Source organism: Periplaneta americana, chromosome 6, assembly GCF_040183065.1.
Source record: "Periplaneta americana isolate PAMFEO1 chromosome 6, P.americana_PAMFEO1_priV1, whole genome shotgun sequence".
In the NCBI taxonomy this organism is placed as follows: Eukaryota; Metazoa; Arthropoda; class Insecta; order Blattodea; family Blattidae; genus Periplaneta; species Periplaneta americana.
Window position 1 is genome coordinate 121,882,337 of NC_091122.1, and position 18,922 is coordinate 121,901,258.

Here is an 18,922-nt window from a genome sequence, read left to right on the forward strand (position 1 = left end):
ACAAAAGACACCAAGACCAGCAACAACCAGTTCTGAAGAAGGCCCATAATAGACCGAAACATGATGACCAGGTACGATAGAATTTAACTCGAGAAAGACATATAATACATATTCCAAAGTGATATAGTGTTAAAAAGTTGTGTAATCAAGATGTACACGGTCAGCGCGTCTGGCCGCGAAACCAGGTGGCCCGGGTTCGAATCCCGATCGGGGCAAGTTACCTGGTTGAGGTTTTTTCCGGGGTTTTCCCTCAACCCAATACGAGCAAATTCTGGATAACTTTCGGTGCTGGACCCCGGACTCATTTCACCAGCATTATCACCTTCATATCATTGAGACGCTAAATAACCTAGATGTTGATACAGCATCGTAAAATAACCCAATAAAAAATAAAGATGTCCAGTATGTACAATATTTCTTGTTTATTTGCTATTTTCTAATTAATTGTAATGTAGTGTTTATGAAATTTAAATATATGAAACATTGACTAACTCTACTAACAACAGTAAATAAAAGTAATTTATTTCGGTGCTTAATCTGCTAATAATAGAGCTTTAATACTATTGGTGTAACATGAATAATGATCGACAATCCACAGTTACAAATATAATGTCATGTCTTCACGATACCAACAATCAGCTTTATAATTTTAAATATTAAGCCCGTTCTCATAGAAGTTGTCACGTAGCATTTTCAATTGTTTGTTTTCATATTTACAAATCTTACTTTTTCAATTTTGTGCTACACGTGTTTACTATTGTAGGAGAAAAAATTTGCGTGAGGAACAGTCAGTTATTGTCGAGTGACAGAAGGTATTAGATCGGTTAGGTAGAATGCTTAAATTCAGTAAACCATTGAAAAGTAAACTTCATGCTTACGTTGGTGAATTTGGTATCCATGTGTTTTCAACCGATGTAATAGTTCTGTTATGTAAGGTTTGTGAAAAGACAGATAATCACGAAAAAAAAGAAAGTATTTTATAAGTCAACTTGTGTCAACTACGAAGTAAAAATGTGAGTTTTGTTAATATAATTTAAATTTATTGCTGAAATATGTTATGCCTTTTTAAAATGTATAATGTCTTTTTTTCAACATTTATTATGCCTTTTTTACGTTTTTATTGCCTTTTTTGCCTTCCTATTTTAAATGTTATAAAACATCCGGACTCTACCTATCATATATGGAATTGGTGATAAGAATCAGGGAATTCGTATTGGATTACATGACATTTCTATTCAGTTGAGAAGAACTCGAAAAAAAAAACAGCTTAAGTGGGATTTTTAGCCCATGTCCAAACTTGCGACTCATACATAACTCTAGTTGGTGGCAGAAAAGGAAACAGAGTCATGGTATTAGTTCTTACGTGAATAGTTCGTAACCTCGATACCGATTTCCAGTGGAGCCATTTTTGGAAAATATTGAGTTATAAGTTAGCCTAAATAAATCTCATAAATAATAATCATAATAATAACACGAATTATTGGGTGGGCTCGGGCCACGGGCCCATATAAGATGGCGCCACTGCCCATTTCTACTCTAGGCAGATTCTGACATTTCAAGTTAACGAATAGGCCATCCAAAGCTTCTCTTGACTAATTCGATCTCCATTACAAAATTTATAATTGTGACATAGGTGATATTATTAATAGGTTGTTAAAGTCATATCTATCCAATATACAACACTGTACGTAGGTGATAAAGTTTCAGTTCAGCAGTCGTGAAGTCTCAACAGTTGCTTGTAGTATTCCCCAGGGCTCAGTGCTTGATCTTTTGCTCTTTGTGACTTTGATAATGATTTGTGTTATAATACTGAGTCGAAGCAATTTCATATGCTGGTGATACAATGTTTAATAATAATAGGAATATTCAACGATTTTCTAAAAGAAAATGTAATGGTAGTTTAATACATGCATCTAATGGTTTAGGGCAAATGTTTTTTTACTTAATGGGGATACAACTGAAAATATAATTGTTAGCTACCATAATAAATACTCCACAATGTATTCAAAGTGTACAAGTTGTAGGTATTTATGTTGATAGATTTTTGCATGGAAATATCATATTAGTACGTAGGTAAAAGATTATCTAGGGTTATTTATATGTTGAGAAAATTAATTAACTCTGTACCTAATCAATAATTAGGTATGTAAGAGCTGCATACTTCGCGTTCTTTCATAGTGTAATTAGTTGCGCCTATAGTACTTAGATTAGATTAGATTTTTATTAAAGTCATGAGTATTACACAAATACTATGGACATAGTCATATTAAAAACAAAACAGAGTGAATAAAATTATATTAGAAACATATTAACGGAGGACTCAAAGTATTCATTAATACTATAAAAGGGATGGTTAATATCCAGCGTTTTAAAACATCTTAAATGTGTTATAGTTAACAGTGTGTACAGACTTATGTAATCTATTAAACATAGATACTGACATAGACATAAATAATTGTTTTTAGTTGTTTCCAGTCTAACATTAGATTCAGTCAAGTGAAAATTGTATCTTGTATTATAATCTATGATAATAATTTCCTACATTTTTGTTTGCCTTCAGCAAAAAAGTGAAGATGTAAAGGTTAATAACAGTAAGAATAGTTTCATTATTTATGAATAATGACTTACAGTGCGCATCATAAGCAGAACCAGTTAAAATACGTAAAACTTTTTTTTTGTAGAAGGAGAACATTAGATACACTAGAACTATTTCCCCATACAGAAATACCATAGGTTATTATACTATTGAAAAAGGCAAAATATGTACTTCTTATGTATGGAAAAACTGTTGGCATATCGAGGAAATAAATTCTTGTTTTACAAAACGAAGCAATAAGAAAAATGGCTAAGATATCTAATAGACACATCGGAAACCTTACTTCACAAAATTTAATATTTTAACTATTGTCAACCTTTTTATCTATACTGTTTTATTTTACGAGGTGCTTTTTTAAAGTGAATATCCATAATAAAAATAAAACATGCACCATTATTTTCAAAATATTTTATTTTCATTGGATTCTGCACATCTTAATCTACTTCTCCACATAGTCTACTACATAGACACTACTCTAAAAAGATAAAGGGAACCCCTTTACTTGCTATGAAAACATTTTGGGAGGCATGGAGGTAGAGCCTCATGCTTCCCTGACCTGGACACTAGAGTGAGGTGTTGTGGTCGGCACCACGCTCCGACTGCCCTTTTAACCCCGGAAAGACTCAGTACTCAATTTGATAAGAGGCTGACTGAACTTCGGGCCGTTCTGGAAGTTTAGCATCGAGAAAATCCCGCCACCGCTCGAGATCGAGCCCCGGACCTTCCAGCCCGTAGCCAGCTGCTCTACAACAGAGCTACTCGGCCGCCAACATTATAAACTAGTTTTATAATATTCTATTTTGACATAAATGTATCTGTCTATCAACAGTAACTTCCATAAACTATTGGCAGATTAAGAAACTAATCGGCATTTTTATACAGAGTGATTCAGACCACCCGTAACAGTAATTTATTTCGGAAATTAGTGCATTAAAATTTTCGAGACAGAAATATTTATAACTAAACAACATGTGAACTTTCACTTGAGCTTGATTTCATCAATCAACCGTAACAGGAAGTAGGGTCAGTGGCGTATCGCTTTAAAATTTCAAATGGGAGTCAGGGTCAAATAGGGTATCATTTGATAGAGCTCTTCAAAACAAACAACTTTCATAGGAAACGTTTTTATTAATTCCTACTCTTTCAATGAGAAATCGTACAAAAAGGCAATGCCATCAATATTGAGAAACGTTACAAGACGAAAATGTAAACAAGACAATTAATGTTGACATATTACTCAAAGACTGGATGAAATCAAGCTCAAGTGAAAGTTCACATGTGCCTTAGTTATAAATATTTTTGTCTCGAAAATTTTAATGCACTAATTTCCGAAATAAATGACTTACGGGTGGTCCGGATCACCCATTGTCTTTTCGTATGTTTTTTCATTGAAAGAGTAGGAATTAATCAAAAATTTTCCTATGAAAATTGTTTGTTTTGAAAAGCTCTATCAAATGGTACCATATGAAATTTGAAAGTGATACGCCACTGACTCTACTTCCTTTTAGGGCTCATTCATGAAATCAAGCTCAAATAAAAGTTCACATGTGCCTTAGTTATAAATATTTTTGTCTCAAAAATTTTAATGTACTAGTTTCCGAAAGAAATGACTTACAGGTGGTTCAAATCACTCATTGCCTTTTTATACATTTTCTCATTGGAAGAGTAGGAATTAATAAAAACGTTTCCTATTAAAGTTATTTGTTTTGAAGAGCTCTATCAAATGGTATCCTATTTGACCCTGACTCTCATTTGAAATTTTAAAGTGATACCCACTGAACCTACTTTCTGTTAGGGCTGAGTGAAGAAATCAAGTTCAAGTGAAAGTTCACATGTGGATTAGTTATAAATATTTTTGTCTCGAAAATTTTAATGCACTAGTTTCCGAAATAAATTACTGTTACGGATGGTCTGAATCACTCTATATAAAACTGCGCTCTTAGCTGTCATCAGTCATCGTCTTTATTATGAGTCAGGCGATTTCGGACGGTTATCTACTTGAATTTGCCTGCACAGGTTATAGCACATGTAGTTGCCGGAATGTAGAAGCATTTTCTCGAGGAAAGCTATGGTCCGACGTACCTGTAGGTGCGGGCCACGACATGAGGCGTGGGCAGGCACAGCACGGCGTCCACCATGCCGCTGGATCCCGCCGGCTCGGAAGCGCTGTGCCGGTGCGAGGGACACGATATAGGGCCGGAGTCGTCCGCGAAGGCGATGCGCGGCGCAGAGAGTCGAGCCGCGGACGACGCGCCCGACAGACCCTTCGTCGACTTATCCTTCTCGCCTTCAGCTGCAACACACAAGAAAACAGGCTTGTTTGAAAATTATGATCATTTGACATTCCCCGCAAACTCTGTCATTCAGAAACTGGTTTAACAACATTGAATTAAGAAGATAAGCTATCGTTGCAACGAGCACACTCGACTACGATTAGGCGGTGCCACATAAATTTCACTATTCGCTTGCAATACAGGGACCGTCTCTCGTAACTTCAGTTCTGTATTTCATCCAGTCGCGGAAGGTGGGTTTGAAAGTTGAGGAGCCTAAGACATAACTGACGAGAGGTATTTTATGTATTAAAAATTTTAGGGCCTGTCACGTACCTCATTACTATTACATACAGTACTTGTACAGCAAATTCACTCGACCCTCTTCCTTCGTGAACCGATCAATTAGGTCACAATATACTGAGCATCTACTACTAGAAGAAACTACAGACATGGCTCTGTCTCCATCTTATCTCGGTGGCTGATAGGTTAATATTTATATGTGGTTATTTAAAATATATTTCTTAATGCTTGTTGTTAAAGCATTTTACATTTTTCAATTTCATTGCAATTGTTAGTTTTTAATATATATGCATTTGTACTGTATGTGTCCACCGTTGTGGCTGAGGGATTAGCGAGTTTAACTCCGAACTCAGCGGTCCCGGGTTCGATTCCCGGTCAGGACGAGTTGCCTGGGTGAGGTTTTTTTCGGGGTTTTTCCCCCTATGGATGAATATCAGGTAACTTTATCAGGCGATTGGAACCCCAGTCATCTCCGCCACTTCCTTTCCTCTCCAATCATCCTTTCCTTATCATCCCGTTTCTGGTTTTTCAGATTAAGCTACCGGCTGCCTCCCGAAGCTGCTGACTCTCTCGACCGGCCTCCGTGGAATGTAGTTCAGCGATGTTGGATAGCTTCTGCAATGGTACCCGAGGCGGACCTACTCGGAGGCGGAGTTTCGCCTCGAATCGACTGGGGGGCCTTAGGGGAATTTTCCGAAGCAGGAATGGTATATGGATTCTATCGGCTGTAAGGACCGATTGTTAAGGGGGTCATGTGGTTAGGGAGGCGCGCGTAGGGGATCTGTGGCATGCAACTCATTCCATATCGAGGGTTAGCGCAATAGATCTCAATAGGTCGCAGTGCTGGGTCATCCGTGCCCCCCTCAGTTAAATTCCATTCCAATTCCATTCTGTTCCATACACTGTATATAATATATATATATATATATATATATATATATATATATATATATAAATGGTGGAAATGCATTCATTTGATTAACGTTTATAATATTATAATTTGTAATTTTGTATTGTCTGTGATCATTATCACTTAATCTCAGGATTCTGTAAAACTCTATTTTAATTTTATTCAGACAAAAGAAGTCGCTGGTATAGACTAAGAATTGAACCTACTGTCTTCTGCACAATACGTACAAGACTTAGCGTCTGTGCTTATTGAGACTACACGAAAGCTTTCATTTCTGCGCGGAGTGTCGTTCTAGTCATGAAGGTTCAAATGTCGATTTAACTACACGATTTATGTATTTATTTGTCTATTATTTACGTCATAATGCCATATTTTTTCCATTTTCTGAAATGAGTTTCGGAACGATGCTAGCAACAAACCAAATAGCGTGAATTTAAGTAATTTACAATTCATTTTTGATATGGTCAGCTAAGCCCAATACTAATGTTGTTATATATCAATATATTAAAATCTTTCAATCTTATGGCTTAATATTGTACCTGAGGATACCCCTAGGAGGGTGAAAACGTTTGTAAGATAATACAACATTATGTAAATATATAAAACACTGAGTTAATTTGCTTTATATTTGTGTTGAGCCATTTGAATTTAAGTAGCTCAAATATTCGTTATCTTGTGTATCAGTGCTCTGGTCTCTGATCATGCACGATGTCTTACATCTGGAGACTTAAGAATATTTCATCTTTTCATTCCTTTTTTGGGGAACTGTACCTATGTAATAATTTCTCTTGAACTGTAGTTTTTGGGGACATACGGTGTATAAAGTTTCATGTGTTATTTCATCCTGTGCAACATTTTTACAAGCTATTTCAAGTAGATAGTCATTTCATGTTATTTTTATTTTCAAATAAAGAAGCATTTTTTTAGTTTGAGAAGGATTAGGGAATCTTGGTTCTAGGCTTAATATTAAATTAGTACGTAGATGCATCCAATTCGTCGCTCCTCAGAATCCAGTTGAGGGTATTTCTAGCCCCTTCACCAAAATGTTGCGACAGCTTTGATACTCTGCAAGACCAGATTCGCCAATTTTAAACGATCCTATCTGCGATACGTGTAAACTACGTCTACGAGTATGCTCGTATGAGCTGACTCGTACGAGAGTACTTGGTCCGATTGTACTCGTATCGTGTAAACGCGTTCTTACTCAGCCTTCCGCTGAATATTTACCATAGGTAGATATATCTGCATATTATGTTTTGTTTGTTTACTTTACTCCAACCAGGAGAAAAACTCGGGGGAATGAGACGCAGCGGGGTAATGCTATGAATGAATGTTGATGTCATAAGATGTCATAAGGTCACACACGTGGGTACACGCATCTCCATTGGCTAACTCTCAAACCACAAACGATAACATTGATACACATATTTATACTATCCTAGTTACAAAATTAGATCACGGTTAATTTTTTTTCAGTAGGTTATTTTACGACGCTTTATCAACAGCTTAGGTTATTTAGCGTCTGAATGAGATGGTGATAATGCCGGTGAAATGAATCCGGTGTCCAACACCGAAAGTTACCCAGCATTTGCTCATATTGGGTTGAGGGAAAACCTCGGAAAAAATCTCAACCAGGTAACTTGCCCCGACCGGGAATCGAACCCGGGCCACCTGGTTTCGCGGCTAGACTCGCTAACCGTTACTCCACAGGTGTGGACAGATCACGGTTAATCTCCTGGTCTTTTAATCCCTCCATATAGGAAATAACATGTGCAGGAGAGCGCTTGTTTTTTTTAAACTGACGTTATAACGGTAATTTTATCTATCTACTTCGCTCCAATAGATGACGCAATAGTATGTATTTATTTACACTGCAAGTGGGCAAGCACCCGGTGGCAGTGGTATATACAATATTAACAATACACAGTTAAAATGATGAGCAATACACAATAAAATTTACAATACATAATACAATTTACAACACATATACAATTTTATACACAATACAATAAGAATACACAATACAATTTAACACAATAATAATAAAACATAAAGTAAAACACCTAATTTTACAACATAACCTACATAATTATGTATAGGTCCTACATAAGTTTCAATAGTATTTCACTTTACTCTCATCTCATTCCCTGTAGTGGCACTATGACGCATTTCACTGACACTTTAGCACATTTCACTGACACTCTGTAACACATTTCACTGACACTATAAAACACATTTCATTGACGCTATAAATTATCACTGATCGGAACTGTTCACTGCACTGTAAAACCATAACTTCACTGACTCACCTCGCTTCACTGATACAACAGTTCAAATAAGTCAAATAATTGCATTCTTATGCATACTTATAAACAGAACTACATTTAAACTAAACATTTCTAGTCTAAGGCCCTCTTACACGCTAGTTTTAAATAATTTACAATTCAAACCAAGGAAGTAAACTCGTCAGGCTGGATAAATACATGTCACCTTAAAAAATTAAATGTTGAATGTCACCTTAATTTTAATTTTCACTTTATACACAACTCTTTAAATTATTCTTGAATCTCCTTAAGGAAGGACAGCCCTCAAAGACCGCTGCAGGTAGGTCATTCCAATCATTTATAGTTCTATTTAAAAATGAGAATTTACCTACATCCGTTTTCTGTTTCCTACATTTGATTTTAAAATCATGATCGTTCCTACCATAGTACGTTGGCTTTTCTAACCGAGCCGTTATGTCTACCCATGCTTTCTGACCTAGATGTGCTCTATACAATGATGTTATTCTAGTTTTCCTACGTCTGTTTTCCAAAGTTTCCCATTTAAGTTCTTTTATCGTATCGTTCCCATCTTCTCTTTTACCTTTAACAAATTTAGCTGCCCTATACTGGATTCTTTCTAAGGAATTTATCTGATATATTCTATAGGGATCCCAACACGTAGTTCCGTATTCCATTAACGGTCGCACTAATGTTAGATATGCTATTTCCCTCGATTTGGGGCTAGCCTTTCTCAAGATTCTCATAATAAAGTGAAGTGCCCTCCATGCTTTGCCTGTAACATTATCAACATGCTCTCCCCAAGAAAGTTTGGAGTTTAAATACACTCCTAGGTATTTACAACATTGTTCTTGCGGAATTACAACACCACTGAATTCGTAATTAAGACTAGTTTCCTCTCGGGTTTTACAAAATGTTATAGATTTATTTTTAGAACCATTTATTTTCATCCTATGCTTTAACGCCCAGTTGTAAATGTTATTCAAGTCTGTTTGAATAGCATCTACATCTGAATTATTTCTAATCTTTCTATAGATAATGCAGTCGTCTGCAAATAGCCTCACATTTGATGTAATATCCTGGCATAGGTCATTTACGTAGATTATAAAGAGTAATGGACCCAGAACGCTGCCCTGTGGCACCCCTGAACTTATATTTCCAATTTCCGATATTTCATGACCTACTCTAACTCTCTGGGTTCTACCTTTTAAGAATTCTTTGATCCATAGCACCACTCTTTTATCTATTCCTAGCCTACTTAACTTATCTATTAATATGTCATGTGGCACCAAATCAAATGCTTTCGAAAAGTCAATCACAACTGCATCGATTCTTCCGCCTCTATCTACCTCTTCAGCTAGATCCTGAACCAGCGACGTAATTTGACTATCACATGAGAAGTCTTCCCTAAAACCATGCTGGCGGTTGTAAAACCAGTCTTTCGCATTTAGAACATGACGAATATAATCCGATATCAAATGCTCCATGACTTTACATACGACAGATGTAAGGCTAATCGGTCTGTAGTTTCCGACATCTAATTTATTTCCACCTTTATGTATGGGTACCACTATAGCACATTACTTTCACGGTTAATCTCCTGGTTGGAGAATAGTAGTCAGCTATCTGAAGACAAGTCTGAACCTCACAAGTAATATCAATGACACCACTTATGAGGCAACTAAGCGAGGAGATAATTGATTAGTGTGGCCAGTTCCTTTTCTCCCTCCATTGCATACATTGCCCATTAACTATACAGCATCTATGATTCAGAATAAATACTCAAAGACTTCGTCGTACCACGGACAGAATCTTATTTAAAAGCTAATTTAAAACGAAAGCTAATGCTGAAAATAATGAAGCCAAGTGTTCTGAACGTTCCTGAAGTAATCTTTAATGATTCACGTTTTGTCAAGGTTCGGGGATAAGACATTAACAGTCTTAAATTCAATTACAGCACAATTTGTTACGGCACTTCATCGCTCCCTAGAGATCGATTCCAGGAACTTTAGAGCTTTCATGCATATATAATGAACTGTAAAGCTTTCGTCTATGCTCAACTTCACAAAAAGAAATTGTATCGTTCATTGCTTTTGACACATTACGGATAGGAAATTCTGGAGAAACAAGCAGCTGTTCTAAAATAACGCCTACATAGTTGGGAGTGATCTACCCGCTGTACGGTCGTGACGGAGAAGTTGCCGAATGATCTCGGAGACTAATGTTTTTCTTATAACTACAAATTTTAATATTTCCTTGTCCTTTTCACAGTTTCATTCTTTTCATGATTTCTGTTTCTTCTGTACAGTTTTTGTGTCATGTTTTTTTCTATATTCTTTTCAGTTTTCTCATTCTATTATACTTTTACAGTTTTCTCCTACATTCCCTTTTCTTATTAGGTTTTCTTCTATCATCCTCGAGTTCTTCTACATTTCCTCATCTTTATCGTCGTTTTGTCTTTCATTTCCTTGTACTATCTATCTTTCTTTATAATCCTCTTTGTGATATTCTTCTCACCCTTTATTTACCTTAACATAATCTTTTTTCTCTCGTCTTTTCTTTCCTCTTATATTCTTCTCATGATTCTTCAAGTCCCTTCTTCCCAATCTATATCCCCTACTTTTTCCTTATTCGTTTTCCCTTCCTTCCTTTCATTGCTTCAAATTACAGCGAATGTAAAGAGAAAAAAATTGAGATCTGCAGAATACAATTTCGATATTTTAATGGAAATGCAGATTTTCGATATCTATGACACAGAAGAAGTAGATTTTGGCATGTTGCCTGTGTGTATACAGTACTTTCTGCTGGACTGTTGTTCACACTCGGTATTTAGGAGGGAATTCATTCGTAAGCGATGCACATAGATTATGAATATTTCGCTAAAATGTGTCTAGTCGTTACAGAAATAAATAACTAAATTTTATTTTTCTACGAAATTAATTTTCTGCAGGCAATTTGCCAACCGAACTACCCTGTAAAATTAATACAGCGTTAACATTTTGGATATAATCGAAATCAATTTCATCATCATCATCATCATCATCGTCACGAACTTTCCTCTTTTTGACCCTGTGATCTGATAGTAATCTAAGAAAAATGGACTTGATCCTTCCACCGATATTTTAGTTTTACCCGATCTCTCGAGACATGACACATGAAAAGAAAGATCCTAAATATTTGTTTGAGAGACAGAGTGAAAAACGAAGAAATCGCAAAAAAGGAACCACGGAACAGCAACTAAAATGGAGATGAGGAGGCCACGTGTCAAGACTATAAGGTGACAGATAGGTATACACGGCGATAACATGGGACCCCAGACTAGGAGAAAGAAGCAGAGGACGTCCCAAGCAGAGAAGGTCCGAAGTCTTAAACATCGCTTGTGGGAATACGTGGACAAGGACTGTACGAGACGGGGTAAGATGGAAAGAGCTAGGCAGAAGACTGCTGCAAAGTTATAGTGAGAGACAGTGCCAGTGAAACCGAAGGATTGAACATGGTGAAAACTTTAAATGTGTAGAGTTTATATTTAAATGTAAATATAACAAATATAAACAATAAGACAGTTGTGGATGTAGACGGTGTTTAGTTTTAAACAGTACAAGTGAAAACAATCTAGCAGTAGGAAAAAGGAATTGATGCGAAAGGTTTATGATTTGGATGTTGCTGGAGAAACGAAAGAATGGACCATGAAAAAGCTGTAGCTGCTCAGAGGTGTAGCTTTAGGTAGTGTTAGAGAAACCAAAAGACTGAGATTATAGCAATGTTATAATTTATAAGATGTATATATTTTAAGACCAAGATACATAGAGTTAATGTTCAAGCGAGTATAAGCGAGATCAAAGGTAGCCTTAAGTTCTCTTATGGTCTGGCTCACCATACGAAAAAAAATTGAGCCATCCCTAAACTAATAGGAGACTATTACCCTCAGGGGTTATCTGGGTTCATCATCATCATCATCACCACCACCACCACCACCACCACCACCACCACCACCACCACCACCACCACCACCACCCAGTTTCTGTATCGTCTTGAACTATATTCTACAGCTAATTTTGAAATTTGTCTTTGTACAATCTTTGTAAATGATACTTCAGCTGTTATTGATAATTTTTTTTATTTCTTCGGTTAAAACACGGGATTTGTAATTTTCATCGGATAGGTTTATTTCCTTGATTATCCAATCTCGCGATCATAAAAAGTGTAACTAAGCTGCTTCCAGTTTCTGTGAATTTCGTTTGTTGAAAATACAGACTTCACTATACTAAAATTTAATTCTGTCTTTGACGTAATCTTGTGCAGTCTTAATTTTGTATCCACTGTCACCTTTTTGCTAAATTGTCTTCTGATAGCTCCATTCATTTTATTATAAGTACTTTAATAATTTGACATCTAGATCGGTTTTATGGTTGCGAATAAATTTTCTAGATATGTGAATTCTGATATTTGTTTTGTTATTTTCCCATCCAATTCAGTCTTCACGCATTTTATGTTTTCCCTACACATTACTCTTTCTTTTGATTTTGAAGTCAACATTTTCAGGTCATATTTTCTTGCTTTTTTATACAATCGATAAGGTGCAATATGTAGGTAGTCAATTTTTGCTGTAAATAGCTCTTTCCTCTCTAGATCAAGTATTAAATATACTATTATTCTCAGTAGGTCCTCCAGCTTGGGGGTTGGATGAAGGGCTAACAACCCATTACCGTGAAAAAGAGATATTCATCCTCTTTCACAATACCCCTGCCAAAACTCTGAAATTCGCTACCTGCTAGCAAATAAAATTGAATTAAAACTCAAACTTACTAGGCACTTGGCCAGTAATTGAGACTCGTTGAGACATAGCTTCTTGTAAATAGTTATCCTATTCTGTCACTAAATATTTCAATATCTGGTAATTTCATCACTATATAATTTTATTATCCTAGGTTTAATTTGTACTTCAGCAAAAAAAAAAAAAATCTTTCCTTGTTCTTAACTTTCATAATAAACTGTCTAGCCTTTATTAATCAGGTAATCCTTTAGTACTTTGATTTTTATTGTAATTGTAAATTTAATATTAATTGTAATTATAATTGTATTCTTAATATTGTAGTTATAATCCCCTGTAGAGGAGAAGAAAAGGCCTCTAGGTCTTATCTCTACCAGATTAAATCAACACATACTATACTACTACACTTGTTACGAAACACAAACATAAACTCTCGGAACAGGATTGATTCTTTGGCGCGAACAGAACAAAGGATTAAGGTTATGAGATTTAGTACTTGCAATGTACGAGTCTTTAGAGAACAGGAGGGATAACATTAGTAGAAAAAGAACTAGCTAGATATTAAATAGACTTTGTGGAGTACAGGAAGTTAGGTTAGCTGGGAATGGCATATCACCAATATGAGATTACTTGTTGTATTATGAGGAAGAAAACAAGAATCACCAATTTACGAACACGATTCTTTATTCATAAAAGAATAAAATCAGCAGTAAAAATGTCGAAGTTATAAGTGACAGGTTATCGTATTTAGTGTTTAAGGGTAGATGGTGCGATATCATTGTTGTAAATGCTCACATCCCTACAGAAGAGAAAGACGACCATGTAAAGGATAGCTTCTATGAAGAATAAAATTGGAAAACGCTTTAGATTACATGAAAATTTTATTGGGGGATTTCATTGCTAAAGTAGGACGGAAGGATATTTTTAAATTGACTATTGGAAAAGAGGGCCTACACGTAGCATGTATGGGTGAATTCAGAAATGCATGTAGAATGTTAGTTGGAATATCTGAGGGGAAAAAGGACTTTGGGGAGGCCGAGCAGTAGATGGGAGGATAATATTAAAATGCATTTGAGGGAGGTGGAATATGATGATAGGGACTGGATTAATCTTGCTCAGGATAGGGACCGATGGCGGGCTTATATGAGGGCGGCAACGAACCTCTGGGTTCCTTATAAGCCATTTATAAGTAAGTGTTATTTTCATTATTAGCATTATTTTCTCTTCATATACAATACTTTTTTTAATCCTGAAAGAATCACTCTAGATTCATTTTTGAATTGATAGGAAAGACTTTCAGTTCGGAGTCCATAGTACTAAGGGGTATTAATATAAAGATACTTAGCTTTGGACTTTCGCTATAAAGAAAAGCGGTTACCAAGGAAAAGTGTATGCTTGATAAGTGGCTTAGTTTTATGGTGAAAAGTTTAGCCGATTGTGTATTGCGAATTTATTAATAAGTTTTGAGATAAAGAATCATTTTTTCTGTTACTGCTTCTACGGATCCTTGTAACGGTAATTAATTTTTGCATAGTAAGCACTGTCAAAAGTCACAAATCTAGTAAAAACAGACGAACACAAGCGAAGGAATACGTCCACGAAGTACTGTGAAATAGAAATGAACCTTGTATTTTCCCGCCAAGAGTCGCAACTTTGCACGCCGAATATTTAGCGGGAAACACTACCGCCTGAGCAGCAGAAAAGAACTAAATAAATTGTTTTAGTGGAGCATTGTCATTTGGTTTATTACTGTTGCCATTATCCGTTTTCATTTGGGATGACTTCCTACAATGCAAATTTCGCCAGGCAGTGCGTGTATTATCGATCTGATCGCGGGGATGCGCCTCGGCCACGCCTACTAGTTCACAAACCGACTGCATTTATACTCAGCGGTTAAGTTAGTCACATAGTTTAATTGCTTAGATCTTGATTTTTATTTCAAAAGAGATGATATTTCTCAAGGAACGACTTTCAGTAATTATTTCTGTGAGTGTTATTCTAACTCTTATCTATGAACCATTATGCAAATTCATTATTTTCACTTCTCTCTCTTTATTTATTTCCTTCTTCATTTTCTTCTGCTTTCGTTCTTATTTTCATGTTCGCAGCTCGCTTTCCTTCTTCCTGCGCATTTCACTTCTTTTTTCTGCGCATTTTACTTCCTTTTCCTGCATAATTTGCTACTTTTTCAACCCATACTTTGCCTTTTTTCCTGCATACTTTACTTTTTTCGTACACTCTTTACTTTTTTCCTACATACTTTGCTTTTTTTCTTGCACTCTTTGATTCTTTTTACTGTGTACTTTGCTTCTTTTTCCTGCGCATGTTCTTTCTTTTTCCTGCGCACTTCGCTTTTTCTTTCCCTCTTGGCTTCTTTTTCCTGCGCTCGTTGCTCCTTTTTCCTGAGCACGTTCCTTCTTTCTCCTGCGAACTTTGGTTCTTTAACCTCAAAACTTTGCTTCTTTTCCCTGCGTACGTTGCTTCTTTTTCCTGCATTCTGTGCTTCTTTTTAAGCGTACTTTTCTTCTTTATCATGCGTACTTCGCTTCTTTTAACTACATGCATTTCCTTGTTCTCCTGCATAATTTAATTTTTTTTTTTTCACATATTTTTAATGCCTAATTTGCTTCTTTTTCATGCATACTTTGCTTCTTTTTCATGTCTTCCTTTGTTTGCAAGCAAAAGTTGCTTATTTTTATGCATAATTTGCTTATATGCCTACTTTGCTTTTTCGTAAATATTTTGCATATTTATACCTATGCTTCGTGTCTTTCTTAAACATACTTTGCTACTTTTTCCTTCATAATTATCCTTGTTTCCTTTCTCCCTGCTTTACTTCTTTCTTTTTTCCCTGCTCTACTTCTTTGTTTTCTCCCAGCTTTCTTACAACCTTACTTTTCTGCATTTCTTTCCTCCTTGATTTTCTTATTTCTTTCGTCTTTTTCTTCATTTTTGTTTTCTTTTTCTTACTTCATGCTATTTTTTATTTTCTCTTCTTTTCCTTCTTTTTTATTTTTCCATCTTTATCTTCTCTCTTTCCTTCTCGCTTTCTAGCTTTCTTTGTTTATTTACCCCTTTGTTTTCTTCTCTCTTTCCACAACGTTATTCTTTTTTGTTTCTTGATATTCTTTTTTTTTCTCCTGCTTTCATTCTCTTTGTTCCTCCTTGCTTTCCTTGTCTGTTTCCTCCTTGCTTTCGTTCTCTCCATCCCCCTAACTTTCCTTCTCACAATCTTTTTCTTTTCTTTCCTTTTCTGTTTGCTTCGTGCTTCCCTTCGCCCTCCTCAGTTTCCTTCTTTCTTCTCTCCATGCTTTCTTTCTGTCAATTTTGTCATTGTTTTCCTTTCCTTTTCCCATCGTAGTCTCTGTCTCTCTTTTCTTCTTGCTTTCTTTCAATTTTTTCATCGTTTTTTCTCTCTTTCCTTCTTGCTTTTCTTCTGTCGTCCTCATTTCCTTTATTTCCTCATAGCTTTCCTTATCTCTTTTCTCCTTGGTTTTTTAATATCTTCCCAGTTTGGTTTTCTTCTTTCCATCTTAAATTCCTCATTTATTTCGTTTTATGATTACTTCTCAATTTTTATTGCTATTTTCTCTCGTCATTTATTTCGTTCTTGTATGCTTTCTTTTTTTACTCCCTCCCTTTCTTTAATATATTCTCCATGTTTCCCCCCCTTTTCTTCTATCCGTTCTTTCTTCCTTTACTTCAGTTTTCTTTCCTCCATTCTATTTTGTTTCTTTTAGTCCATAATACTTCTCTTCCATTCCTTTTCTTTTGATACATTCTTTCCGCCTTTGTATGCATCTTTTTTAAACGTATGGTACGTCTGTCTATAGACAGATTAAATTCTGTAATATTATATTACGAGATTTGCGAAGGGAAAGAGGTTGTGTACATCTTTTTTCGAAATAACCTTATTTTAGTTTTTTCTGTCTTTATTATTGCATCACTATAGTACAACAACCATATAACTCGCTTCTCTGTGAAAAGTTTCTTTAGTTGAGTAAGAATAATAGATAGTATGAGTGACAACCTCTCTTTATTTATAGCCGATCCACTCTAAAATGTCTCTTTGATTGAGTACGAAGAATGGAAATTACGAGTGACAACATCTTTTATTTACAGCCGATCCACTCTAAAGAGTGTGTCTGAGTAGGAAGAGTAGAAGGTACAAGTGACAACCTCTCTTTATTTGCAGCCGGTCCATTCTGGAAAGTTTCTTTGGTTGAATAGGAAGAATAGAAATTACGAGTTACGACCTCTCTTTATTTACAACCATGAGTGACAACCTCTCTTTATTTACAGCCGGTCCACTCTTAAAAGTCTCTTTGATAGAATAGGAAGAATAGAAAATATGAGTGTCAACATCTCTTCGTTTACAACTTTTTCTAACGATGTGCACTAATAGCCCATATTCTTATATGCGATAAACAAGCACCGAAATAACCATTGTTGCAATTAGTCATTGTTACTCTCTGTAACCCCTAAAACTTAGTGGACATTTTTGTATTCTCACAGAATGAATTTCCCCAGACGAAATCCTATTTTCTGTCCTATTGCAGTAACATAGGTAATAGTTTGGCAATAATGTACGTTCATATTGCTGGGTAGGAAAGGACTTTTATAGGTGTAGTTTGCTTGCACAAGCATTAATTAACATGGTTGTTCGGTTTCGTCTTTGATACATGCGCCGCGAGGGGCGAAAATAACATGACCGCTGTCAACATTCCCACTACCGCAGTTCGATTCCATGTCGCGGCACTGGTTACACACACACAGTGGAATTACACAGGTGTTCACTCTGTAGAATGGGAATGGCAAACACTTTGCGTATACTGTGTCGAGGCGTAATTCTTTCGTCATTCGCTTCAGAAACGTGGATCCAGTTCTGGATTCGTTAGAAATTTAGGCTAATTGGAGTAAAGTTACTTTATGGACAGTCATCTAATTTCTGTTGAAACTGTCTATTGACAGATGCGGTTACAAATTTTATTTATATATATTTGGCCACGACTTAAAACTTAAAACCATAGGTGATATTATGAGTGCTGTTCATTTGGCGACGAATTAAGGAGCAGCTGCGCTGATAGTGAATTTATCCGAAGTAAATGAACACTAGCGGTAAGGCTATTTCACAGATATGACATTCACTCATTCATAATTTTCTGCCTAAGGGTGTGTCTTTCATTGAAATCTTATCATTTTCCAAACTTCCCTATTTTCAGCCGTCTTCTTAGCCTCCGCATACAATCTAAACATATATATAATCTGATATCTTTTTTTACCCCGAACTTTTATCTTGTTTACCACTTCTTCCAATACATCTTTCAATATACAGTTTGTTCTTAGCTAGTGCCAATTCCTTTTTCTCTTCGTGATCAGTTATAGCATTATTCTTTCTTCAGCCATTCTTTCTATCACAGCTTCATTTCTTATTTTAGCTGTACATTTCATACCCTTCATTCTTTTCCATACTCACATTTCAAATGCTTCTGGTCGCTTTTATTCAGTTCGCTGTAATATTCATGTTTCTGCCCCCATACATTATCACACTCCACATAACGCACTTTACTAGTCGTCATTTGCGTATTGACATCCTCAAATATGATATACAGAGTGAGCCGTAAGTAATGTCATTAATTTGAGGGGGCTATTGGTTGAGATATTTCAAACAAAATTTAGTACAATTTTGATCGTTTTTGCCTTCTTTTCGAGATAAAAAATGCTTTACATGAAGTATTTGCTAACATGTTTTGAGAAAGCCGTTGATTTAATTCCCAATATGGTCAGTAA

The 18,922-nt window shown here is 35.8% G+C and overlaps 1 protein-coding gene and 1 long non-coding RNA gene across 2 annotated transcripts in view; one reads left to right on the forward strand and one right to left on the reverse strand.

Moving 5' to 3' along the window:
• The window catches only part of wake (wide awake), an 883,946-nt gene that overhangs the window by 504,046 nt on the left and 360,978 nt on the right, over window positions 1–18,922 (reverse strand). Inside the window, exon 2 of the mRNA XM_069828856.1 lies at window positions 4,679–4,889. Within this exon, the coding sequence (XP_069684957.1) occupies window positions 4,679–4,734 (56 nt within the window). The 5' untranslated portion in view covers window positions 4,735–4,889. The remainder of the gene's footprint in view (window positions 1–4,678; window positions 4,890–18,922) is intronic.
• The window catches only part of LOC138701690 (uncharacterized), a 333,034-nt gene that overhangs the window by 14,125 nt on the left and 299,987 nt on the right, over window positions 1–18,922 (forward strand). The window lies entirely within an intron of this gene.